The 25,134-nt window shown below is 57.1% G+C and overlaps 3 protein-coding genes across 4 annotated transcripts; 2 read left to right on the top strand and 1 right to left on the bottom strand.

Moving 5' to 3' along the window:
• Positions 1–2,343: 2,343 nt before the first annotated feature.
• Positions 2,344–8,470, top strand: GBA1 (glucosylceramidase beta 1). Its single transcript, XM_004588995.4, has 11 exons — positions 2,344–2,538; positions 2,886–2,973; positions 3,219–3,410; positions 3,546–3,692; positions 3,992–4,125; positions 4,353–4,525; positions 5,409–5,646; positions 6,558–6,782; positions 7,074–7,237; positions 7,583–7,699; positions 7,798–8,470. Exons 1-11 carry the CDS (start codon positions 2,512–2,514, stop codon positions 7,901–7,903), a joined length of 1,611 nt encoding a protein of 536 aa, XP_004589052.2. The 5' UTR covers positions 2,344–2,511; the 3' UTR covers positions 7,904–8,470.
• On the bottom strand, positions 8,461–13,371 carry MTX1 (metaxin 1). The gene is made up of 8 exons (XM_004588993.4): positions 12,747–13,371; positions 11,787–11,856; positions 11,570–11,649; positions 9,966–10,058; positions 9,602–9,784; positions 9,398–9,474; positions 8,900–9,054; positions 8,461–8,806 (listed from the first exon to the last, which is right to left on the bottom strand). Exons 1-8 carry the CDS (start codon positions 13,254–13,256, stop codon positions 8,592–8,594), a joined length of 1,383 nt encoding a protein of 460 aa, XP_004589050.2. The 5' UTR covers positions 13,257–13,371; the 3' UTR covers positions 8,461–8,591.
• Positions 13,372–13,444: 73 nt separating this feature from the next.
• Positions 13,445–23,328, top strand: THBS3 (thrombospondin 3). 2 transcript variants are annotated; one of them, XM_004588992.4, is made up of 23 exons: positions 13,445–14,267; positions 15,300–15,506; positions 15,993–16,249; positions 16,359–16,461; positions 16,703–16,729; positions 16,909–16,991; positions 17,081–17,132; positions 17,239–17,387; positions 17,627–17,767; positions 17,939–18,016; positions 18,714–18,866; positions 19,051–19,161; positions 19,269–19,376; positions 19,617–19,776; positions 20,018–20,136; positions 20,244–20,296; positions 20,565–20,758; positions 20,867–21,045; positions 21,169–21,217; positions 21,385–21,581; positions 21,808–21,980; positions 22,729–22,868; positions 22,950–23,328. In XM_004588992.4, the coding sequence occupies exons 1-23, from the start codon at positions 14,189–14,191 to the stop codon at positions 23,006–23,008; spliced, it is 2,871 nt and encodes a 956-aa protein (XP_004589049.1). In that variant the 5' UTR covers positions 13,445–14,188; the 3' UTR covers positions 23,009–23,328. The 2 variants fall into 2 exon arrangements, with proteins under 2 accessions (XP_004589049.1, XP_058516373.1); XM_058660390.1 differs by lacking the exons at positions 13,445–14,267; positions 15,300–15,506; positions 15,993–16,249; positions 16,359–16,461; positions 16,703–16,729 and having other exon boundaries at positions 16,913–16,991; positions 17,081–17,125; positions 22,950–23,327.
• The last annotated feature ends 1,806 nt before the right edge of the window (positions 23,329–25,134 follow it).

Genomic DNA, 25,134 nt, shown 5'->3' with positions numbered 1-25,134 from the left:
CTTCCTCTCTGCCTCTCCTCCTCTCTGTATATCTGACTTTGCAATAAAAATGAATAAATTTTTTTTAAAAAAAATCTTTTTAAAAAAAGTAGTGAAAAAGAAACACTTTATTCAACAATGTTAATAATCTCAGAGCAAAGTGTACAAAAACACATCCTTAATGGTTTTAGTTGCTGGGCAATAACATTTTGAAAGAGACTTATTTATTATTATTTTTTAAAGATTGATTTTATTTTATTACAAAGCCAGATATACAGAGAGGAGGAGAGAGGAACTGTCTGATGATTGTGACCACAACGGCCGGTGCTGCACTGATCCGAAGCCAGGAACTTCCTCCAGGTCTCCCATGCAGGTGCTTTGGGCCGTCCTTGACTGCTGTCCCAGGCCACAAGCAGGGAACTGGATGGGAAGCAGGGCTGCCAGGATAAGAACCAGCGCCATATGGGCTTCCGGCGCTGGCAAGCTGAGGACTTTAGCTGCTAGGCCATCGCACTGGATCCGGCAATAACATTTTTGTTAAATAGAACAGCAGAGATTTTCTTATTGTGTTAACTCAGGTTGACTATCACCTTGCAAAAAAAATGTATGAATGTATGTACTAAATAGCAAACGAAGATTCCAGAGACCACAGACTCCGCCAGGGAGGGATCCTGGGAGAAGTGGAGACTTTGAACACAACACAGCAGGCCAAGGGCACATGTCAAATGTTCTCCCTAAATATGTGTGAACTGAATGAGTCAGGGGGGATGTAGGTGCTGGGTATCGCCTGCACTCCTGAGAACCAGTCCCCAAGCAGCATTTCCTGAAAAAGCAAGAGGTGCACACGATTTGGATGCTGATGTAAGACACAAGGAGTTGCAGTTCCCCATTTGGCACCCACCCCAGTGCCTTGCCGCCCACAGGAAGTGATGCTCCTGAGCGTGAGTCAGGTGCTTCCTTCCAGGAACTCTGCGTGCCCTTCACGAATGCAAATTCTGGATGCTGGTGGTGCCCAGCCACGAGCTGGATACACTCATCCCATTAAACACTCCCATGAGCTGTTATTGCTCCTCTTGCGTTAGTGAAAATCAGGAGTTTAAAAGGCATTAGGTAATTTACTGCCAGCCCAATCACCCATAAATGGTGGAGCCAGGGGCCAAACCCGGCCCCTCTCACGGACACAGTTCTTCAGTGCTCAACGCTGTGGAAACGCAGACAAACCATTGGATTTTACTGGTGGGAAATATTTCATGGAGATTATTCAAAACACAAGGGGAAACAAACATTCCTAGCTTTCTATTCGCGTGGACCCTGGAAGGCAGCAGGAGGAGGCCCAGGCACTTGGGTTCCCACCACCCACACAGGAGACCTGGATGGAGTTTCTGGCTTCTGGCTTCCACCTGGATGTTGCAGGATTTGGGTGTGAACCAGCACATGGTGGGGTGTGTGTGTGTGTGTGTTGTGTATCTTTCTTTCAAATGAATAAGACAAAATAAATAATTTTTTAAAAGACACGAAGAACTCAGCAGCGCCTGCTCATCTCCCTGACTCCAGCAAGATGACCACCTCCGCGTCACAGGTGAGGCTAGAGGCTCAGGGCTGCAGTCAATGATGACGGTCTCTCACTCCCACGAAATTGCATCTGATGTGGTTCATGTAGCAACACCACGGCCGAGCCCCTTCTCAGGGCCACTGGGGCTATGCCTGGACGGACATCTCTTCCCAGTTTGTGGACTACTTTACAAACTTCCCTGTCCTGGGAGAAAGGAAGAACACTTCCCAGAGCGCACAGCAGGTGATCGACCACGCCCTCCCTCCGCCGGGCCGTCCCTCCTGGCCCGCCTCCCCGGCCCCGCCATCCCTTCCTGCTCCGACCCTCCTGGAAGGTCTCAGGTCGGCAACCTCTTGCATCCCTTTCGTCTTTGGTGCCTGCCTGGATACCTCTCTACCTCCCTGTGAGCACCTGTTACCGATTCCGTCCTTATCTGTAGTATTTGTATTATTGTCTGACTCCAAAGCCTTGTGGGATTGTTTCGGGCAAAGTCAGTGCGTCTCGAACATCTCGGCAACTTGAGTATTTTGGACAGTGAGACTCCTTGCATTATTGCCACCCCTATCATTCCCACGTAGAAATGTTTTCATGCAGGGGATATGCCCGCCACCACCCTCAGTATCTAGGGTTTGACAGCTTCTGCTCAATTCTCACGCCAACCTCTTATAGATCCTTTCCCCACGCTGTCATCCCCATTCATTTATCCGAGTTCCACGGAATATGCAACTACCAGTACTTGGAAGAATTTGCCCTTCACAATTATGGCTTCCAATGGCATCACTTCCTGTATCACGTGATTCGCCCACGGTCATCACATGACACGCCCGTCTCCTTTTGGTGCCGGAATGAGCCCGGGAGGCGAATTACATGCCTGTAGCCAGGGTTAATGGCTGCATCTTTGTTTTCATTCAGCGGCTCCTCCATCTCTCCGGGATTCTGGTAGCCTTGCAGCTTTTTCCTCATCCGGTGACCCCAAGGTGATGGAGTTTTCCCAGCCTTACAGAAAGGTAACTGGACTGGGGTCCCCATGGTCTTGTCATGCTGCTAATGCTGGGATCTTGACCATCCCAAGGCTCTGGAATTCAATGAACAGATTATTTGAACCCTAATTGTCGTGGCAAATTGAGCAAGGTCCAGATGGAGGGATTGTGGGGTCCAGGTTGAAGTGTGTGTTGAGTCCCAGGCCCAGGATTGGGGTGGGTGGGAGAGCTGCAGGGAGGGTGTGTGCCCAGGAATCTTCAGGCCTTATCCCCTCCCTGTTGGGGGGAGGCAGCTGGGCTGGGGCACCTGTAGGCAGGAGAGTGGTGGAAGGGTGGAGGGCCTGCCTTCTAACCACTCCTCATTCTGGTTTCAGGCAGGTGCCAAGCAAAGGGGCAGGGTAACCGGCATGGCTGCCAGCCTCCCAGTCTTGCTTCTCCTTCAGGCAGTGTCATGGGCATCAGGTAAATGATGGGGAGGGAGAAGCTTGCTCTTTTGTTTTTGCCTGCCAGTCTTCAAGTGTGTCACTGGGGGACGTTTTGTAGCTGTCCAGTGAACCCTGTAGAGGGATTTAAGACCAGCCTGGTGGAGGGGATATAGTGGAAGGGGAATTTTGAAGCCCATGTTCCATCTGCCTGACCAGGGTTGTCCATTCTGCTCACCCTCTCACTCTTGGGTCCTCACCTCTGCTCTTCCTCCTCCCTCCTAGGTGCTCGTCCCTGTATCCCTAAAAGTTTTGGCTACAGCTCCGTGGTCTGCGTCTGCAATGCCACATACTGTGACTCCCTTGACCCCCTGACCTTTCCTGCCCTTGGCACCTTCAGCCGCTACGAGAGCACACGCAGCGGGCGACGGATGGAGCTGAGTACTGGGACCTTCCAGGCCAACCGCACGGGTGCAGGTGACTGCCAACGCCTCACCTTGCCCCTAGGCCAGGCTGCAGGCTGGGCCCTCCTGGAGCCAACTCCTGCTGGTGCCACACCATGAGTTTCAGCCCTGGACACTGACACCCTTCATTCCCTGTGGCTGTCCCCAGAGCTGCTCCTGACCCTGCAGCCAGAGGAAAAATTCCAGAAAGTGAAGGGGTTTGGAGGGGCCATGACAGATGCGGCCGCCCTCAACATCCTCGCTCTGTCACCTTCTGCCCAGGACCTGCTTCTGAAATCCTACTTCTCTAAAGAAGGTGAGGAAAAGGGGCCCAAAGTGACATAGACCTAGCCAGCTGTTTTTGTTTGTTTGTTTGGTTGGTTTTTTTAACCTTTCCTTAGATCCTGACATTGGGTCCTCCATTAATGGCCAGTGACACAATGTGACCCTGGTGATCTGCTAAATGCTTGGGGACTCAGGCTGCCCAGAGCCTGTGCTTCACCCAGGTGCTGGCCCATCCCAGGAGTCAAACTCCCTTTGAGCCCTGTCTCAGGCACTACTGAGGACTGGCAAGCAATACACTCCGTTCTCCCCTTTGGTTCTTTCTTTCTGCAGGAATTGAATACAATATTATCCGGGTGCCCATGGCCAGCTGTGACTTCTCTATCCGCACTAGTACCTATGCCGACACCCCCGAGGACTTCCAATTGCACAACTTCAGCCTCTTGGAAGAAGATACCAAGCTCAAGGTGGGCACTCTGGCTGCCTCAGGGTCTCAGGGCATCCATGTATGGGAGGACAGACAGCTTTCAGGCTGTGGCAGTCTCTAGAGAAACCTAGAACCTGCCCCCCTGTTCTGTGTTTTGTCCTGAGGGTGGGAGGTGGTGAGCTGATGGCTGGACCTGATGTGCTGGTTGGGCTAGTCTGCCTGTGTGCCAGCTCAGGGTGTCTCTTTCCTCCCTGCCTCTGTCTCCAGATCCCCCTGATTCACCGAGCCCTGCAGATGGCCCAGCGCCCTGTCTCGCTCTTTGCCAGCCCTTGGACTTCACCCACATGGCTCAAGACCAATGGGGCAGTGAATGGGAAGGGGACACTCAAAGGTCAACCAGGGAATATCTACCATCAGACCTGGGCCAGATACTTTGTGAAGTAAGGGATCAGCAAATCCTGGTGGCCTGCACCAGCCTCCCCTTTTGGGACATCTTGTTCTATGTCCCAAGTCCTCAACCTGCTTACCCCAGCTCACCTATTCACCTCCTGGGTCTTGGCCTCCTATTTGTCTTACTCCATCAGGTCTCCTACTGCCCAGGGACCTTGGTCATTGCAAAGTCAGATATACAGAGAGAGGAGGAGAGACAGAGAGGAAGATCTTCCGTCCGATGATTCAGTCCCCTACTGACCACAACGGCCAGTGCTGAGCCGATCCCAAGCCAGGAGCTCTTCTGGGTCTCTCACACAGGTGCAGGGTCCCAAAGCTTTGGGCTGTCCTCAACTACTTTCCCAGCCACAACCAAGGGAGCTAGATGGAAAGCGGGGTTGCTGGGATTAGAACCTGCTCCCTGTACCCATATGGGATGCTGGTGCATTCAAGGCGAGGACTTTAGCCGCTAGGCCACCATGCCGGGCCCTTGGTCTCCTTTCTTTCTTTCTTCTTTTTTTAAAAATTTATTTGTTTTTATTGCAAAGTCAAATGTACATAGAGAGGAGGAGAGAAAGAGAGGAAGATCATCTGTTCAGTGATTCACTCCCCAAGTGACCGCAACTGCCTGTGCTATGCTGATCCGAAGCCAGGCACCAGGAACTTCCTCCAGGTCTCCCACACGGGTGCAGAGTCCCAAGGCTTTGGGCCATCCACAACTGCTTTTCCAGGCCACAAGCAGGGAGCTGGATGGGAAGTGGAGCTGCCAGGATTAGAACCGGCGCCCATATGGGATCCTGGCGCGTTCAAGGCGAGGACTTTAGCTGCTAGGCCACAGAGCTGGGCCTGGTCTCATTCCTTGATCCTGCTTACTCATGCCCTTCCTCCTGCCAGGTTCTTGGATGCCTATGCTGAGAATAACTTATGGTTCTGGGCGGTGACAGCCGAGAATGAGCCTTCAGCAGGGATGATCAGTGGGTACCCCTTCCAATGCCTGGGCTTTACTGCTGAACACCAGCGAGATTTCATCGCTCGTGACCTGGGTCCTGCCCTTGCCAACAGTAGTCACAGAGATGTCCGCCTGCTGATATTGGATGACCAGCGTTTGCTGCTGCCCCACTGGGCAAAGGTGGTAAGGGCCAGGACCTCAGTGTCCCAGTGACCCCCTCAAAATCCAGCCTCCAACTGACCAATTGACTACCAAACTCAACAGTATTTCCCTGCCTTATTTTTTCCCGTTTTGTTTCATTCATTGGAGAGAGAAAGAAAGATACACACACACATATGACATAGGAAGTGAGTGCATGCTTGTCCATTTACCAGTTCACCCCCAAATCCCTACTGGACATCCTGGAGCAGGGGGAGCAAGGAACTCAGTTCAGGTCTCCCAGTAGCAGGAACCCAGTTATTTGAGCCATTACTACTGCCTGCCAGGGTACACACTGGCAGGCAGCTGGAACTGGGAGCTGCAGCTGGGTATTGAATACAGGCACTGTGATGTAGGACACAGCTTTGTCAGTGGCCAATGCCTGTCCCTGCCACAGCTCTTGATTCGTTTGTTTTTTTTTTTTTTTTTGAAAGGCAGACAGAGATGTCCCATCAGCTGGTTCATCTCCCCAAAGCCTGCCATTGCTGTGGGTGGGCCAGGCTGAAGCCAGGAGCTGGGAACTTAGTCTGGGTCTTCCCACAAGAGTGACAGGGGCCCCACTACTTGAACAATCATCTGTGGCCTCCCAAGGTACATGCCAGCAGGAAACTGGAATTGGGACTGGATCTAGGACTGAAACTGAGTACTGCCATCTGGGATCCCGGTGTCCTGGGCAGTGCCAGGTGCTTGGAGCACCCAGGGCTGGGTCCAGGTACCCAGGCCACCGTACCCTCTGGACCTCCAGGGTCCCACAGAGTGCCATGGCTGCTGTGAACCTAGCCCTCTTCTGCCCCCAGTTGCTTGCCATCTCATTACCTGTTTCTTGCGATTCCTAGTTCCCCTTCCAGAACCTTCTGTGTGGCATTTGGGGTCAGTGGGTCTCCTTTCCTGTGCAGGTACTCACAGACCCAGAGGCAGCCAAGTACGTTCATGGCATCGCTGTACACTGGTACCTGGACTTTCTGGCTCCAGCGAAAGCTACCCTAGGGGCGACACACCGCTTATTCCCCAACATTACCCTCTTCGCCTCAGAGGCCTGTGTGGGCTCCAAGTTTTGGGAACAGAGTGTGCGGCTGGGCTCCTGGGACCGAGGGATGCAGTACAGCCACAGCATCATCACGGTGAGCCAAGTCCTGTCTCCCCACATGACAGGCCACCCAGATCCTCCTGTCTTACCAAGGGCTGACAGGTGGTCTTTCCAAGGCAGCTTACCCGCAGGGTGATGCGCTGGGTAATGTTGATTCTGTCTTCTGTTCCCCTTACACATCTGCACACCTCTGGCAGTTAGTTGCACCTGCTGCAGTATCACCATCTTAAATGCTCAAGGCAAGAGAGTACTCATGACAGGATGGGCCATCCACAGCCCGCATCACCCTCACAGGAACCCCTGTGTTGACTGTCCCTCACCCCAGAACCTCCTCTACCATGTGGTCGGCTGGACTGACTGGAATCTTGCCCTGAACCTCGAGGGGGGCCCCAACTGGGTGCGCAACTTTGTCGACAGTCCCATCATCGTGGATATCACCAAGGATACGTTTTACAAACAGCCCATGTTCTACCACCTTGGCCACTTCAGGTAAACGCAGGGCAGGCGCCCCATTCCTCACCAGGTCTGTCATCACCTGCATGGGGCTTGCATCACCTCACACCAGGCAGGAGCAGGAAGATGTTCGGGGTGGGAACCCTGCAACAGGCACACCCACCCCCCCCTTGCACCATCAGGGCAGGAAGTGACTGGGTGGCGTCAGGGACACATCCAGCCCAGATGCCCAATGTTGAGGCCAGGGCGTGGGAGGGGCAGGGCAGCAGCTCCCAGGGAGGGTGAGGGGTGGCTGACTTCTCAGATAAGGGTTCAGTGCGAGGTGCCTGAGGGCCCCGGGGCTGGGCTGGGCTCCCTGATGATGCCTATTCCCACATACAGTAAATTCATTCCTGAGGGCTCCCAGAGAGTGGGGCTGATGGCCAGTGACAAGAATGACCTAGACACGGTGGCCCTGTTGCATCCCAACGGCTCTGCGGTGGTGGTTGTACTCAATCGGTGAGGGCAGTGGTGGCCGGGGGTGGGAGCTGGCTGGTGGGCAGGACATGGGGCCTCAGCGAGCTCACACTCAGCTTCTCCCCTCCCCCATCCCCCAGCTCCTCCAAGGACGTGCCTCTTACCATTAAGGATCCTGCCATGGGCTTCCTGGAAACGATCTCACCTGGCTACTCCATCCACACCTACGTGTGGCGTCGCCAGTGATGGAAGGAGCAGACACCCCAGGAGCCATGGGCATTAAAGGGACAAAGACAGCATACATGCTGTGATTCCATAGGACTGCAGCAGGGCAGGGGAGGGGGTAGCTACCAGTGGTGTGACCCCAGGGGCAGCAGCTTAGGTGACTTATTTCCCCCCTCTGATTGGTGCTAAGGACTAGAGCCACCTAACACACCCACCAGTGGAAAGATCAGGAAGCCCTGGGGGACCATACCCCGCGCTTGTGTAAGCCTATGCTGTGCTACGTGTTGGTTGCCTGTGGAAGCTGGGTCCAGGCCCAGGCTGAGCTCACTGTATAAACACAAGTAGAGGTGTGGGGTGGGGGGCAGAGGGAGGATGTTGCTTAAGGGAAAGAAAAAAAGAGGGAAGTTGGATGCAAAACTGAGGAAAAACAGGACTGTATCTTTGGTGGAGATGCAGAATGGAGCTCTGCAGGAGTAATAGAGGAGGTTCCCACGCCTTTTTTTGGTGCCTTTTCTGACCAAAGACAGAAACAAAACAAAACTAAAAAACAGGCAGCCTTCAAAAGAGAGGACATTTGATCTCAGTCAATATGAGCAGCTTTATTGTGGGGGGAGCACCCTTTCTGGCCGTACCAACAATGGGGAGGCACGGGGCCTCTGGAATGCACGACAGTAGAAAGATCAGTCACTCTGGGGAGCATGTGGCCAAATCACTCATCTTCATCCTCCTCTGCTAGACCCAGGGCCTGGGTGCCCTGGGCCCGGGCAGGAGTTGCCCGTTGGATGGAGATGATGCCGCTGAGCAGAGCATAGCCCACCATGGCTGCCAGCCCTGCCAGCACAGATAGTATCTGATTCCGGCGCCCGTAGGGTTCGTCCTCAGCCTCTGGGCCTGCTGATGTCTGGCGTGGGGGCGGTACCTCAGCTAAGGGGCCAAGAAGGCAGGTGGGTGGGGACACTTGCTCCTGGGGCCCTGCGCCTCTCCCCAGGCTTGGCCGCCCACCCGTCTGTCCCTTACCTCCATCCCAGGGGAAGTAGAGGCTGAGGATGTGGGTGCAGTAAGCACAGAGGTTGTGGAGCCCCCGCAAGTGGGCCTGCAGTTTGCCACTGGGTAGCTTCACCTGTAGCAGCAGGGCCAAATGGCTGAAGACAAAGGCATCCAGGGAGGCAGGGCTGGAGGGGAGAGAGAGAGAAGTGGCGGCCTGGGGCAGGGCTCTGGGCAGCAGACGGTCACCATGGCTAGACAGGACCTGAACTAGGGAGAGTTCCCAAGGTGGCGCCAGGCTGCCTCTGAATGGGGGCTCTATCCCAGGGTTGCATAAAAGGCACATTGAGTATTCCCGCAGCCCCGGCAGGCCCCTTTAGCGCCTGGCTGCCCTCCCATCCCAGCCTGCGGGACCACCGAGGAGGCTCTGACCACATACATGAGTCCCACTGTCACCAGGACTGCAGCCTCCAGGGAAAGTCCGCATCATCCTCCAAGCCCCCCTCAAGACCCCCTTGGGGTCTGACTCACGCGTCTCCAAAGAAGAACTTCTGGGAGCCCAGGCGCTGAGAGAGAAGGGTCAGGCACTCACGAGCCCCCTGGTACAGCTGTAGGCAGGACACAGATAGGCTTGTGGCTGCTGCAGGCACAGTGCCATCCCCTCTCCTGGCACTCCCATGTCCAGCCACCCTCCTTGGGGCTCATCTCCTACGACAGCCCCTGTCCCAGAGCTACCTCCTTCTCCAGCTCTTCCTCATTCTCTGCTCTGTGCTCCCCACACAGCAGCTGCAGCCGTTCCATGTGCTGCCGCTGCATGCGGCCAGGCAGAAAGAAGTTGAGCGGAAAGGGCATAGCCTCTGCATAAAATTTCCGGGTCACTTCCACATAGTTCTTGGCATCGATCCAGAAAGTGTGTATCTGGATTGGGTAGAAGGGAAGGATGGGGTTGAGGGTGGGGAGGTCTGAGGCTACGTGTGTGCCTGCTTGGCTCGGGGTGGGATTCTGTCTCGACAGTGTTTGGAGCCAGTGGGTGTGTGTGTGAGTGTCTACCCCTGCCCTCCTTGGACATGAATACTTGAAAAGAGATGGGCACACTCACCAGAACGGGCAGCAGCTTCTCCTCCAGCAGGGACATGAAGGCCAGGGTATCTGCCCCCTGCCGGGCTGACAGATCATAGTCAGCATTGTACTTCTGTGGTGATGGAAAGGAAAAATCCACTTTATGCTGGGGAGCTGGGGTCAGCAGGGTATTCCTCCCCGCCCCTTAGGCTTTGCGTACCACGGGAGGTACAACATACTCTTTCCTCTAAGGCCCCCTTGCCTGGGCCCAGCCAGTAGCCTGTTGCCATTGGCACAAGGCCTGGACTTGGTAGTCTGCTAGCCGTCAAGCTCCTGTGCCCACTGGGGGTTGGGGAGGGGGAGGGAGGAAGGAAGGCCCAGCCACAAACTAGGAGCAGCTCCCAGAGTTTCCACGGAAAGCTGGCGGCACTCCTGCTGACGGCAACTCTCTAACAGTAACTTCCCCATCCAGACACCACAAAGTTAGCAGATCCAAGCACCCAGGCAGACTGGGCCTTGGTCCATGCCTCAGGAGCCAGGAGCTGCCACCCACACACACCCTGGACCCAGCAAACTCAGGCCCCTGACACCCCCCACACACCGCCCCACTTGTCCCTTCAGGGCCCAGTGGCCCAGCTCTTGGCTCCTCCCACTTCATTCCGTGGCCCAGGCACCACCGCCACATACACATTCCACCCGTATGCCACCCCGGGTCTCCAGCTGCCCTACCTTCCTCATCTCTAGTCTTGGTTCCTCCCTGCTTCCCCACATCCCTTTGAGTAAACTTTGTCCCTAATATCCCTTTGATCCTTAAGCTGCAGCCTCTCCCTCCCAAGAAACAGAATGGGAAGAATGTCTTCATCACAATAGGACTACCTCAGGAACTAATGGAGGAGGAAAGCACTTGGGAAATTGACAAGTTCTGTTCCTAGATGAGGATTCAGGGCACTGGCCCAGGGCCCTGCCAGCTTTGGCCCTAATCAGGCCCCCACTGCTACAGGCCTTTCTTATTAGCTCAGTGCCTCCACCTTCAGCAAAGTGGTGATAAGGAAGAGTGTCTTCCTCCATTTCTGATGCTGTGTCCCTTCATGTGAATGCTAGGAGAATCCTTGCTAAGTGTGTTAGAAGTCCCCTAGTTGCACACTCCAGGAACTTTTGACTCTGAGCAGTTCAATGACTCATCCAAGATCACAGTCAAGTTGTGCTGAGCACAACTTACCCTGCTTGTACCACACTTTCAACTCCCCTTACCGTCTCCAAGCCTTGTGCAGCCTGAACCCTATGTCCAGCCCAACCTGGGCCCTAACAAGAAGGAAGTAACCCTTGGAAGTTCCTCTCTAGTTTCACATCTTAGGGCCTCACTGGAGCCCACTGTAGGCTTCTGCTTTCCAGTCCCTGAATCATCCACCTAGGCCTCCGCCTCCCGCTGCCTGGCAGGTGGAAGCCACTGTGCCCTGGGATGCCACCACAGCGCCCTACTATCTTGCAGCGACACTGTGTGCATCTTCCCCATCAGAACACCTGCTCCTTCATGCCCTTGGTCACAGCCATCTGGTTTGGCTGTATCTGATGCTCAATAAACACTGTGTTGTTTCAACTGATGGAGCTTCTTGTGCTGGCAGCCCCTCTACTAAAGCCACGTACCTCCTTTCGCAGGTGGGTGATGATCTTGTGAGGTATGGAAATGACCTCTCCATGACTGGTGCGAAGGGCAGGCAGGGTTCCTGATGTGGAGAAAAAAGCTTGCTCACCACAACCCTGGTCTTCCTGTCACACACAGGAATGCCACGTTTCTGCTCCTCCCCCTGTATCCACTCTTCCTCCCCTCAACCACCTACCACCCCTGGGGGACGCTGGGTACCTGAAGGGCTCCGCCAGGGGTTGGCAATCTTGTGTACTTTGAGTGGAGCACCAGTAAATCTGGCATAGGTCTGCAGGGTGGGGAAGAAAGCAGAAAGTAGCAAGATCACACCCATCTCCCGCATGGGGAAACTAAGAAGGGAAATAACTTTTATATAAATAACTGTTACACAGTCAGCAGAGGACTCCTCCTCCATTTCTCTGGCCACCTCCTTAGAAGCTTTTCCCAAAGAGAGACAGACCCTCTAATGGGGAGTCCTGACAATGCTCTGCTTTGGTGGTCTCTGTGACAGATTCCTACTTCCACCTCAACATTCTGCTGTATTTGTTTTTACCTTCAATTGTCTGATAACAACTCAAGGGGAGGGACCAAGACTTACTCATCTTGGCAAAGCAATGTTTGGTGTTAGAAACCTAAGAGATAACTCTGTAAACCAAAGAGGCAGTGAAAGAGTGACTTCAACTCAGTTTGACTCCAAAGATCTTTATACAGACAGCCCTGGCTGTGGGCTGTTAGGGCCAATGAACAATAGGCTCAATACATCCTTTAGGAAGACTGGAGACAGTGGATGGGGGGAGGGGAGGGGAAGCGGGCTGAAGACACTGGAATGTAAAGCCCAAGGAGATTCCTGAGATTGTCCGGTTTAGTCAACATCCTGGCGCCAAAGGCACAGCACCCGGGGAGAAGTGTTATGGCCCCAAGGTCACACAGGCACCACAAGGATGAGTAAGGACCAGAACCCTTCCCCGTGAACCCCCGCCCAGGCCTCGTTCTGGTGCTGCACAAAGCCAAAGAAAACTAAGGCACAGGTCCATCTGGGTCCATCGTGGCCAGCACGGTCGCTGACTGCCTCAGTTTCCCCTGCTGCACTCGTGCTGAGGCTCCCCGGGCTGAATTCGAATGCTTGGCCAGTTCGAGTTCCCTCCCCTAGTCCTCCAGGGCGCCGGCGCCACCCCTCACCAGCACGGCCAGACAGTCCAGGTCCACGGACGGGAGCCCCCAGCCCCCCGACCAGCAGAACAGCTCCATGGGCGCCGCCATCTTGCCCGCCCTCTGTCCCGGAAGCACCTCCCCCTGTGCGTCCGCCTTCCCCTGCGCCGGCCAGCTTGCTGCCGCCGCCGCCCCTCTGGCCGCTGCGGGCCGGGGGCCTGAGGAGGACTTGGGGGAGGCGGCTGGCCGGCGCGGGGCGGGGCACTGAACTGCGGGGTAGGGCACCCGCCGGCCCATCCAGAAGCGGCCCCTGCAGGAGGGCTGGGCCGTGGGCCTGGCCACGCTCCTCAGGGAGTCACGACGCCCGGCCCTAGCGGAGTTCCGAAGCCCCGTAGGCGCGGCTGGCCTGGGAGAAGAAGTCCTCGGGCGCCTGGGCTGGCCCCGGGCGCTCTTGCCAGGCTGCACGAGGCCTGGACTGCCCCGAGGCCCCTCAGGGCTCGGCCCCGGGCGGGGACTGAGGGGGGATCCTCCGAGCCGCATGTTTTCCACAGCGCGTTATGTTTGGAGCGATCCCCGCGCCGCCTGTCGCCATGGAAACAAAACAGGGGCGGCGGCGGCTGCCGGGCTGGGGCCAGAGTTGGGGGAGGGGAGGTGCGGCTCCGGGCCGTTACCTTGGTAACGGGAACTCAGGCACCCCCTCCGCCTCATCCGGGTCACGGCCCGTCCTCCGGTACCTCCAGTCGGTGCTTGGACGTCTGTCCTCTGCCCTGGTTTTCTACTCCTGCCCCTGGCCTCCGCTTCCTTCATTTCGACCTCACTGACCTCTTTTTAAGTTCCTGTCGGATGATTTCTGACTCCCAAGTTTTCCTAGAAAATGAGAGAAAATGGAGGCTCAAGCACACATGTCGGCGAGTGTGTGTGTGTGTGTGGGGGGGAACCCCTACCCTAAATAAAGAGCAGTTGCTCCGTCAGAGCCAGGAGTGATCTTCATGCTGTGTGGGCATCCTCTGGACGCTATAAACCAGCTCCTTTCGGCTGCTTCCTTGGCATCTGTTCCTGCCAGCTGTGGAATAATGCCCACTGCCTGTCGCTGCCCAAGCCAGAGGTTCCTGCCTGCCCCCGACTCTGCCTTCCAGAAAACAGTAGCCTTCGGTAGCTCTGTGCTGAGGTCCCCAACAACGGGGGATGACCGAGAGAGGAAGGCACCTGGGGAGAGGACCAGTAGGGAGGGGCTGGCGGCGAGGAGGCCTCTAGGACTCTCCGGTGCCCGGGGCTCTCCCCCACCACCGGCACTAAGGATGCCTCCAGAGTGATTGGCAGCTCTTTGTTTCAGCCCCCCCTCACCCGCCTTCTGCCCCCCCCTTCGACTCCCCCCTCCGTCCCTCCGCCCCCCTCTCCTGCTCTCTCCGCCTGCCTAGCCTTTTCCCCTCCCAGCCGCCTGTCTGCCAGGGGTAGTGAGCCGGCCGAGCGGCATGGAGACGCAGGAACTTCGGGGGGCCCTGGCTCTTCTCCTCCTTTGCTCTTTGGCATTTGCCAGTCAGGACCTGCAGGGTAAGCCTGACTCTATCTTGTTAGACGCCCCCTCTGGGCCTCCTCCTCCTTCTGATGCCTCCCCCCCCCAGCCCTCACCCCAGTCCAGGTAGCAGGGAAACATGTGAGCCAGGGGATAGGGACCAGTCCTGAAATTGAGCTGTTGGAAAACAAGAGTCCCTGGGAGAGTCCCTGGAAGGGTGGCCTGGTGGAGGGAGTGGACACACGGAGTGGTGGGTGAGTGGGAACTAGCCAGGGTCAGGCCAGAGCCAAAGATTGGGGGTCTGAGCATCTGTGGACACCCCCAGGGTCTGGCACAGCAGCTTGAAGATGTGGTCTCTGGGCTTCATTCCCCCAAGGGTCCTGGCTGCTGAAGTTGAGGGTGGGGGTGGGGACAGAGGTCTGGGCTCTCCTGGGAGGTCTGGCACGATGGGCCCTGGGCCCGGGTGTGGGAGAGGTAACTGGGGCAGATGACACAGGCACAGATTCTGCACTGGTGGGAGGGGAAACCACAGATTGGCTAGGACACAGGAGACAAGGAGAGCTGGGTCCCACATTCCCAGAAGAGACAGCCCAGACGGTGCTGGGAGGTCAGAGCCTCACTGGGTAACTGTTCCCCTCCAGGGGAGCGCACTGAGCCCCCAGGAGGGGAGGATAGGCACTTGCTTGGATGTAGGAGCCAAACCCAGTGGTGAAAAGAGCAGCCTTCCGTTGCTGCGCTGTGGGCGCCAGGTGCCACTCAGACCTGAGAACAGCAGCACAGTGTATCTCCCTTGCGCCATCTGGTGGGGGCATCTCAAGATTGTAGGGTGCTCCTGGATTTCCAAGAGAGCCTTGGGGCCTGCAGGTTCCACCATCACAGGGATTGTAACTGGAGAGGTAGCAAGGCACACACCTCTGTTGGCCAAAAGGGTTGAGCTGAGAACTGGACTATCACCACCTGGGGCTGTGGATGGGATGATAAGGGATGCCCCACCCCTAAAGGCACAACAGGGAGGGCAGGCCTTAGTATTTAACCCTCTGTTCTGACCTTGATAACCTCTGCCTGGCCAGTCATTGACCTGCTGACTGTGGGCGAGTCCCGGCAGATGGTGGCTGTGGCCGAGAAGATCCGGACAGCCCTCCTTACCGCTGGGGACATCTACCTCCTGTCCACTTTCCGCCTGCCCCCCAAGCAGGGCGGGGTCCTCTTTGGCCTCTACTCTCGCCAAGACAACACTCGATGGCTGGAGGCCTCTGTGGTGGGCAAGATCAACAAAGGTGACTGGTGGGCATCTCCTGGTCCTGCAGCCGTGTCCCTCTGAGCACGCTCCCCCATCCCCTGCCCAGGTGCCTCCTGTTCTCCTTGGCTTCTGCTAGGGACTGGGGAGGAAGGCATTTGATATGGGGGGGTGGATCAGGCACCCCCCATGTAATGATATTGCTATGTGCAGGGATGGGAGGTTGTACTTGGGGAATGCCAAGAGGGAGGGTGAAGCCCATCTCTGGCAGTGACCCAGAGAGGTCCTTCAGGTCCCCAAGATAGCATAGTGGGCACCTGGACCCACTGCTGCCCCAGGACAGGATAGAATGAACTGATGCTCTGACGTCTGGTCTCTTAAACCAAGGGGAGAACCACTATCAATGTATGCAGCATTGAGGGCCTGTAGCTGAATTAGGGGTGGTGACCCTAGAGATATGGAATCCACAAGAGTGGATCCACCAGAGTGGGAGACAAGGCCCATACTGACCTCCCCTCCCGGGCAGTGCTGGTGCGGTACCAGCGCGAGGATGGAAAGGTCCACGCAGTGAACCTCCAGCAGGCCAGCCTGGCCGACGGGCGCACACACACAGCCATCCTGCGGCTCCGAGGTCCATCCCGACCCAGCCCCGGCCTGCAGCTCTATGTGGACTGCAGACTGGGAGACCAACATGCTGGCCTTCCTGCACTGGCCCCCATCCCCCCGGCCGAGGTCAGCGGGCTGGAGATTAGGACCGGGCAGAAGGCTTACTTGAGGATGCAGGTGAGCAGGGAGAATCCTGTGTGGAAAGATGGAGTTGGTGCCAGCGGGGGTGGGAGGAGGAGGTGGGAGAGCTCCCTCTTCCACTGCTCTAACCCCTCTACCCTCCCAGGGCTTTGTGGAGTCTATGAAACTCATCCTGGGTGGGTCCATGGCCCGAGTAGGAGCTCTGAGCGAATGTCCCTTCCAAGGGGATGACTCCATCCACAATGCAGGTAACACAGAGCCTTCTGTTGGTTGATTGCACTGGACTTTGGTGGCTCATAAGCTCTTGACCTCGCTCACCCTGAATACCTAGTCCTTTGGTATGAACTTGGGTTTGATCTCCTGTGAGGAAACTCCCTTAAAGGGTCCCACATCCAGTGCTGCCTGCCCATCACCTCTGCCCTTCCACCACCCAGCTCATCCTGAGCGTCCAGCCCAAGTGCACTGACTATGTTTTCTCATCCCTTCCAGTGGCCAGTGCCCTGCATTCTATTCTAGGTGAGTGGGCCCTGCGGTGGATGGGGTGAGGGTATGGAGCAGGTCCTGGGCATTGACAGCTGTCTGAAGTCAAGTCCTCTTCAGTTAGGCAGGGCGGGTAGGGGGCAGGTGGGCAGAATGCCAGTCGTACCCCCTCCCCACCCCTCATCCTGAGTTTCTCCCATCCTGGGCTCTGGCAGGGGAGCAGACCAAAGCGCTGGTTACCCAACTCACCCTCTTCAATCAGATCCTGGTGGAGCTGCGGGATGACATCCGAGACCAGGTTTGAGTGGGGTTAGGATGGGGTGGTGCTGACTCCAGAGCAGGTGGCAGACACCAGGAGCTGACTCCTGCCTGCGCTTCGCCCACCAGGTGAAGGAAATGTCCCTGATCCGTAACACTATCATGGAGTGTCAGGTGTGCGGTGAGTGGGAAAACAGGGCAGGCTCCAGACGGTGCTCCCCAACCCTGTCACCTTCCAGGGACTTGAATGCTGACTTCTGGGTGGCTCTGCCTGCGCCCACCCCCAGGCTTCCACGAGCAGCGTTCCCACTGCAGCCCCAACCCCTGCTTCCGAGGTGTGGACTGCATGGAAGTGTATGAGTATCCAGGCTACCGCTGTGGGCCCTGTCCCCCAGGCCTGCAGGGCAACGGCACCCACTGCAGCGACATCAATGAGGTGGGGAAAGCAGAAGCCACAAGGGCAGGAGAGAAGGGTGGGGGTTTGAGGTGGGCATCAAGAGGGCTAGGTGAACTCAGAGAAGCAAGAGCTGAGGGTTAGGAGAGGCTCGGATACAGCAAAGTGGGAGTTGGGAGACAGATGTCAGAAGGCTGGCCTAGAGTGGGCTGGGTGGGCAGGGCAATGGCTGCAGCACCCCAGGGTGAGGCCTGACTCATGCCTCCTTGTCTGCTCCCCAGTGTGCTCATGCTGACCCCTGCTTCCCGGGCTCCAAGTGTATCAACACCATGCCTGGCTTCCACTGTGAAGCTTGTCCCCGAGGATACAAGGGCACCCGGGTGTCTGGCGTGGGCATCGACTATGCCCGGGCCAGTAAACAGGTCAGCATGGGTAGCACTTCTTGGATCTGCCAGGGGCTTTGGGGTTGACCATAGGACCCCAATGTAAGATGGAATGAGGGCTGACAGCGTCAGCTTTGGGTCTGTATTCACAGCTGAGGCCATAGCAGGGCCCTCAACACAGGTCTGCTTCTATTCCATCTGCCACTTTAGGTCTGTAATGACATCGATGAATGCAATGATGGCAACAATGGTGGCTGTGACCCAAACTCCATCTGTACCAACACTGTGGTGAGCTGCATGTCAGGGGTTCTCTTCAGCCGTCCTCCTGCCCTGCCCCCTCCCCAGCACTCGGCTGAAGGAGGTGTTTACAAGGACTTGGCTTTGGAATTCCGACATCTGCCTTTTACTAGCTGTGACCTGTGAGAAGTTATTTTCACTTTTTTTTTTTAAGATTTATTCATTTTATTACAGCCAGATATACACAGAGGAGGAGAGACAGAAAGGAAGATCTTCCGTCCGATGATTCACTCCCCAAGTGAGCTGCAACGGGCTGATGCGCGCCAATCTGAAGCCGGGAACCTGGAACCTCTTCCGGGTCTCCCACATGGGTGCAGGGTCCCAATGCATTGGGCCGTCCTCGACTGCTTTCCCAGGCCACAAGCAGGGAGCTGGATGGGAAGTGGAGCTGCCGGGATTAGAACCGGCGCCCAAATGGGATCCCGGGGCTTTCAAGGCGAGGACTTTAGCCGCTAGGCCACGCCGCCGGGCCCTATTTTCACTTTTTTTTTTTTTTTTTTTTTTTGAGTTTCTACTTCCTTGTTGGGAAAGTATCGTTGCCATGAGAACCTGAAAGAGACCCAGATATACTTGGAATGGCCGGCAGTGACGCTTCTGTCCCCAGCAGTGCTGGTCCTAGATGCCTTGAGGGTGTGTGGGGTGTTAGGCTCACTCCAGTCTTCCTAAGATACTGCTTCCCCATTCTTAGGGCTCCTTCAAGTGTGGCCCCTGCCGCCTGGGTTTCCTGGGTAACCAGAGCCATGGCTGCCTCCCAGCAAGGACTTGCCACAGCCCAGCCCACAGCCCCTGCCACGTGCACGCGCACTGTCTCTTTGAACGTAATGGTGCTGTGTCCTGCCAGGTGAGCAGCACTGGGAGCTTGGTAGGATATGAAACCCTAGGAAGAGGGGTAGGGACTGGGTGGGAGAAGATGGTGGGACCTGGGCCATGCTTAGTGGGGACAACAGTGCCTGCAGCAGAGCCAACTCAAGCTGCCACACACACACACACAAACACTGCCCCCAACCTCCTTTGTGTTGGCCTAGTGCAACGTGGGCTGGGCAGGGAATGGGAATGTGTGCGGCCCCGACACAGACATAGACGGCTACCCGGACCAGGCCCTGCCCTGCATGGACAACAACAAGCACTGCAAGCAGGTGCAGGGGCAGACGGGAGGTTGGAGGGGTTGGGGGCAAGTGGTGGGGAGCCACAGACTGTGCCAGGCTAGGACTCATGGATTCTACCCTATCCACCCCCACTTTAGGACAACTGCCTTCTGACACCCAACTCTGGGCAGGAAGATGCTGACAATGATGGCGTGGGGGACCAGTGTGATGATGATGCCGATGGGGATGGGATCAAGAATGTCGAGGTGGCTCCCTGGCTGCACTGCCCTTTCCGGTTCCTCTGCTGTTCTCTGTGTCTCTGTCTCTCACTGGCCCCTGGCAGCTCTCTAGGGAGACACAGCTTGGTGCCCGGGACTAGGTGGACCACATAGAAGCTGGGATGAAGGGTGGGACCATCCAAGGGGCACAAAGGGACACGGGTAGTGCAAGATGGCCAGTGATTGCAGGAAGATGTGACACCTTCACTACCCTCCCACTCTGCCCAGGACAACTGCCGGCTGTTCCCCAACAAGGACCAGCAGAACTCTGACACAGACTCATTCGGTGATGCCTGTGACAACTGTCCCAACGTTCCCAACAATGACCAGAAGGACACAGATGGCAATGGAGAAGGAGACGCTTGTGACAACGACGTGGACGGGGATGGTGCAGGCCTGGGGCTAGGGGTGGCTGGGAAACTTGTGAGGCCTTGGTGGGGAAAGTGAGGCAGGGAGGCTAGGTGGTCCCTGGAAATAGGGGAGGGATGCCTGTGGGCACTGCCTGCAGCAAGTGTTTGTGAGAACATGGGGGTGGCAGGGTCACAGCAGATTTCCTAACCAGTTGTCCTGTGGGTGGAGAAGCTTAGGGCTCTGGTCAGCTGATGGGACAAAGTGCCACCCCTTTCTAGGCATCCCCAATGGACTGGACAATTGCCCCAAAGTGCCCAACCCACTACAAACGGATAGGGATGAGGATGGAGTGGGAGATGCTTGCGACAGCTGCCCCGAGATGAGCAATCCCACCCAGGTACAGGGGCTGGCGAGGGCAGGGATGGGTGGGTGGGTGAAGCCCCAGCCCTCTGGTGGGAAGTGGGTCACCCAAGAGGAGTTGGTAAACAGGGCCCCCTCTCTCAGACAGATGTCGACAGCGACCTGGTGGGCGACGTCTGCGACACCAATGAGGACAGGTGGGGTCCTGGCTGAGAAGGAAAGGCATTTTACTCTCCTCTAGTTCAATCCTCTAGGACATGGCCTTCATTCTTTGCCTCCCAGAGCAGAAAGTCATCCTTTCCCATCATCTGACTTCCATTCCCCCCCTTACCTCATCTGAGTGGCAGTGAGGAGGATGAGGTACTCCACAGACTGTGCCCCTCCCCCCAGGCAGAAGCAAGGGTCAGGATAGGGTGGGACTCTTTGTTGTTTGTTGGCTTGATATGCGGCTGTTGTTCGGAGCAGCGATGGTGACGGGCATCAGGACACCAAGGACAACTGTCCACAGCTGCCAAACAGCTCTCAGCTGGACTCAGACAATGACGGCCTTGGGGATGAGTGCGATGGGGATGATGACAATGACGGCATCCCAGACTACGTGCCTCCAGGTCCCGACAACTGCCGCCTGGTGGCCAACCCCAATCAGAAGGACTCAGATGGTGAGGAGGGCCAGCTCCGGGCGGGGGGCACTGTGGAACCAGGGAGGAGAGTTGTGGCTGGTGGCACTACCAGAGCCTTCCTGATCACCCAGCCTTCACCCCGGCCAGGCAATGGCGTAGGCGACGTGTGTGAGGACGACTTTGACAATGATGCAGTGGCTGACCCCCTGGACGTGTGTCCCGAGAGTGCAGAGGTGACCCTCACGGATTTCCGCGCCTATCAGACCGTTGTCCTGGATCCTGAGGGTGACGCTCAGATTGACCCAAACTGGGTGGTGCTCAACCAGGTACCCAGGGATGTAGGCAGGGAGGGTGCTGGTGGTGGCTAGACCTCAGAGTGGGGCCCAGGTGGGGCCCCTGCACCTGGATCAGGGCTGTTTTTTCTTTTTCCTTTACTGAACAACCCCCAGGGCATGGAAATTGTTCAGACCATGAACAGCGACCCTGGCCTGGCAGTTGGTATGTGAGGGATGCCCAGTCCAGTCATTCCTATGGAGCAATCCTACAGGGGCACAGGGAGCAAAGGAAGTGGGCAGGAAGAGAGCAGGAAGTGGGCAGGCTGGCCCATTTGTCCTCAGCCAGCAGGCATCCTCTGACCTGGAACCCTCAACCCACCCCCATCCCAGGCTACACAGCCTTCAATGGTGTGGACTTTGAAGGTACCTTCCATGTGAACACAGTGACCGACGATGACTACGCAGGCTTTCTCTTCAGTTACCAGGACAGCGGCCGCTTCTACGTGGTCATGTGGAAGCAGACGGAGCAGACCTACTGGCAGGCCACCCCCTTCCGGGCCGTCGCGCAGCCAGGCTTGCAGCTCAAGGTCCCCCAGCTGCCTAGTTTATCCACCCTAGGCCCTATCTCCCAACTCTCCCCCTTCACCCCACAGCCTGGCCTGGCCATAGGACAGCCCTCAGGGTCCCCCCTGGTCCTTGTCCCACTGCCCCTTGCTAACCTTAGCTCCCTTACCTGTGTGTCTGCCCAGGCCGGCTGATTCACAGCTGGTTGACTCATTATCTTTACCTTGCTCCCTCCCCACCAACCGCCAGGCAGTGACGTCAGCCTCAGGTCCAGGAGAACACCTCCGGAATGCCTTGTGGCACACAGGCCACACCCCTGACCAGGTCCGGCTGCTGTGGACAGACCCACGGAACGTGGGCTGGCGTGACAAGACTTCCTATCGCTGGCAGCTCCTGCACCGGCCTCAAGTGGGCTACATCCGGTGAGGCAGCTCCTGGAGGACACACCTCTGCCCACTCCCCAGGGGCTGTGGGCAGGGACTGATGATTTCTCTCTCCCTTCTCCCTACCCATGCCAGGGCCTGCAGGCCAGGCTGGGCTAGCCACTTGTCCTCTGCACTTTGTCCTGCTCTGTTCTTTCCCCTGTGGTCCCAAAAAGGTGTTGTGCTTAGATGCATCATACAGGCCCTGTGGGAGCCTCCAGAAACCAGGCCCTTCTCTGGAGGGGTTGCATCCCATGTCCTCCCTCCTCTGAGTTGGGCTAGACAGGAGCCCATCCAGGAAGGGTCCAGACTGGGCCTGCACGGGCTTCTCTCTTAGCGTTTCCCTGTGGTGGTGCCAAGTGAGCATTAGGTGGGAAGGCAGCGGGAACACGGTTCTTAAGAGAAAAAACTCTCTAGGACCCCCCAGGGTTGGTTCTCCTTTAAGGTGCCTAGGGCTGTGGTGGTGCCAGGACAAGGATAAAGGGGGGGGATGGACTAGAGCCTGGGAAGTGGGTGACTTCACCCCCCAGCCCATTGTACTTGTCGTCATGGCAACCCAATCCTCGCCTGGAATGCGGCTGGTGCTTTGAGATGCAAAAGGGGCCTGACAAAGAACTAGGGGCCCCAAGCCTGAGAAAAGTAGTCCCAGCCTATCCTTCCCTCCCGGCTCTGCCAGGCTTGGTTGGGGGGGGGCGGGAGTAGGCTCCCTGGGCACAGTGGCACCCATGCACTCCCCTATCCCGGACAGGGTGAAGCTCTATGAGGGTCCCCAGCTAGTGGCAGATTCGGGGGTGATCATTGACACGTCCATGCGAGGGGGGCGCCTCGGTGTATTCTGCTTCTCCCAAGAGAACATCATCTGGTCCAACCTCCAGTACCGCTGCAACGGTGAGGCTCTGGGCCACGCACCCGACCCCTCCCCCCACCTGGAGAACACATCCTCTGACCTCACTTGTCTCCCTCCTTCAGACACTGTGCCCGAGGACTTTGAGCCATTCCGGAGGCAGCTACTCCAGGGAAGGGCCTGAGGAGCTGTCACAGGATTCAGAATCCAGCCTTCTAGGGACCCCTAGGGCTTGGGGGCCCATCCTGGAGACCCTGGAGGCCGGGGTTGGGGTCTAAGCTACAGTCCGCCCCTCGGGCAACCACAGACCCCTCCTCTGGCACCCACTCGTGAGGAGTTCAGCCACTGAGTTGGGGAGGATGGCAGTGACCCACCCCACTTGTCAAGAGATGGAAGATTTCCAAGGGGTATTACTCAGGCACTAACCCCCAGGAAAAGAACATCCCATTGCCATAAAGTTCCCCTTGTTTTCTAACTAACTGCAATTGCTTATTTTTAGGGATTTGTTTTTGGTTGTTTGTTTTTTGCCAGGGCAGGGTGGGAGACAGCAAGGAAACGGAGTGCGTTAGAGAGAGGCTGGAGGATGAGAGCCTTGGGAGAGTTGGACTGAGTTTCAGGCAAGGGTGGAGAAGACACCAGACAGGGCTGAGTGAAGGATGGGGTGCCGGCTGGGGGGGTCCCCAAAGTTCTCCCAGCCCCACTTACTCACGGTGGCAGCGGCGACAACACTCCGTCTTAGATCAGCCGGGGAACCAGGAAGGCGGGGGTGGGGGAGACCACGGGGAGGCTGCCTGGCTCGGGTAAGGGGGAGACCGGGGGGCCGAGGGGGCCGGAGGCCGGGACGAGTGCAATATTGGCAGGGCAAAGAACAACACTGCACCGCGTCCCGTCCCTCCCGCCCGCCCGGGGCCCGGGATCCCACTCTCTCACAGCCTACAGCTGGCCGAGCCACAGGGCCAGGGGCGCACAGCAGAGAGTTGGGCTCACCTATAAGGCTAGAGACTTGGCGCCCCGAGGGGCGCGAGGGGATGGAAAGGGGGAGGGGAGGGGGGAGGGAGAAGGGAAAACCGCGTTGCCCCGGAAGGCCGCTTTCCGATGCCAGGGTGTTGCGCGCGCTTGCTCTTTAAATACTCAGACCGCGCGGCGAAGCCGCCGCCATGGTGACGCGTCTCCCAGCAACCGGGTCGAATGGCTGTTGCCTGGGAACGCCAGGAGTTGAGCTTTGGGGCCGCCCACCTAGATACTTTCTCGGACAGCGGGTGGGGAGGCTCCCCCGCCTCTCCAGCCCGGGCGCCCCCACCCTGCCCCTGGCTTGGCTCCACCGCCACACAAAGGCGCGAATTGACGGCCACGCGGCGCAGGACGCGAGCGGAGAACTGGGAGTGAGGGGTCCCGTCGCCTCTCCCTCCAATCCTGCGCCTGCCCCGAAGAGTTTTTAAAGTGTGGTCTTCCAGCCTGTATCCGTGGGAGCCAAGAATCATTTTTTCCTAACGCAATCCGGGTTGCTTCTGTTGTCCCAGACCGCAGCCCGGTACCGCTACACCCGGCTGAGTGCTTCAACGGCATGTGCCGCTGCGGTTCCAAATTAACTCCCTGCTCTCAAGAACTTCTGCCCTTCACAACACTTCCTGGACTTGTCAATCACGCACCCTAATACAGCTTCCCATTGCCCACTACGTGCCACCTGCCTTCATACTACCTACTTCCCCCAAAGACGATTCCAGTCGCTTCTGTCGCCCCACCTACTCTCTACCTTCTAAATAGAAACTACCCCTACAATACCTGTCCTGTTTCTCCTCCCACATTCCGATGTCCTCTCCCCACACACCTAGATGCCCCTTCCACATACCTGAGGACCCCACCCAGCCGGTTCCATTTCCTCCAGATGCCTCAGTGTCCCTGTTCGCAAAGCTTCCTGCACCCAGCAAACTCCTGGGTGTCCCTACCCCTCTATCCAAGCTAAGGCTTCCTTTCGCAGGAGTCCACCGCCCCCGCCCCACAGCATCTATCCACCCCCCACCCAGGCGGCACTTCCGACCCCTGCCCTCTACTCCACTCCGGGGTCTCGGGCCACCCCCCACCAGGCAGCCGCTGACCGCTAGAGGGCAGGAGCGCCTGGGCCTTAGCTTCAAGCGGAGACTTGGCAAAGGAGGTCCTTAAGGGTTCGGTGCAGCCCGAGATTCATGTCTTTAAGTGGAAACTTACCCACCCCCCCACACCCCACCCCAGTATGCCAGGAGGGAACCCAGGCCACTGGAAAGTCTGGCCAGGGCGGGCCAATGTGGTTTTTCGGCTAGAGCTGCATGTGGA

The sequence above is a fragment of the Ochotona princeps genome, chromosome 2 (genome assembly GCF_030435755.1).
Source record: "Ochotona princeps isolate mOchPri1 chromosome 2, mOchPri1.hap1, whole genome shotgun sequence".
NCBI classification, from domain to species: domain Eukaryota; kingdom Metazoa; phylum Chordata; class Mammalia; order Lagomorpha; family Ochotonidae; genus Ochotona; species Ochotona princeps.
The sequence above is the reverse complement of the archived record's forward strand: the minus strand, read 5'-3'. Positions and strand labels throughout refer to the sequence as shown.

Bases quoted from the DNA above. Each gene is read 5' to 3' on its own strand.
- MTX1 (XM_004588993.4), bottom strand. From the start codon at position 13,256: ATGCGGCTCGGAGGATCCCCCCTCAGTCCCCGCCCGGGGCCGAGCCCT. The intron at 11,650-11,786 runs GTACCCAGCGTC...TCTCCACATCAG, and splicing joins CCCCTGGCGGAGCCCTTCAG to GAACCCTGCCTGCCCTTCGC. The intron at 10,059-11,569 runs GTACGTGGCTTT...CCATCACCACAG, and splicing joins TCACCCACCTGCGAAAGGAG to AAGTACAATGCTGACTATGA.
- GBA1 (XM_004588995.4), top strand. From the start codon at position 2,512: ATGGAGTTTTCCCAGCCTTACAGAAAG. The intron at 4,126-4,352 runs GTGGGCACTCTG...CTCTGTCTCCAG, and splicing joins AAGAAGATACCAAGCTCAAG to ATCCCCCTGATTCACCGAGC. The intron at 7,700-7,797 runs GTGAGGGCAGTG...CCCATCCCCCAG, and splicing joins GTGGTGGTTGTACTCAATCG to CTCCTCCAAGGACGTGCCTC.
- THBS3 (XM_004588992.4), top strand. From the start codon at position 14,189: ATGGAGACGCAGGAACTTCGGGGGGCCCTGGCTCTTCTCCTCCTTTGC. The intron at 16,250-16,358 runs GTGAGCAGGGAG...CTACCCTCCCAG, and splicing joins AGGCTTACTTGAGGATGCAG to GGCTTTGTGGAGTCTATGAA. The intron at 16,730-16,908 runs GTGAGTGGGCCC...GGGCTCTGGCAG, and splicing joins TGCCCTGCATTCTATTCTAG to GGGAGCAGACCAAAGCGCTG.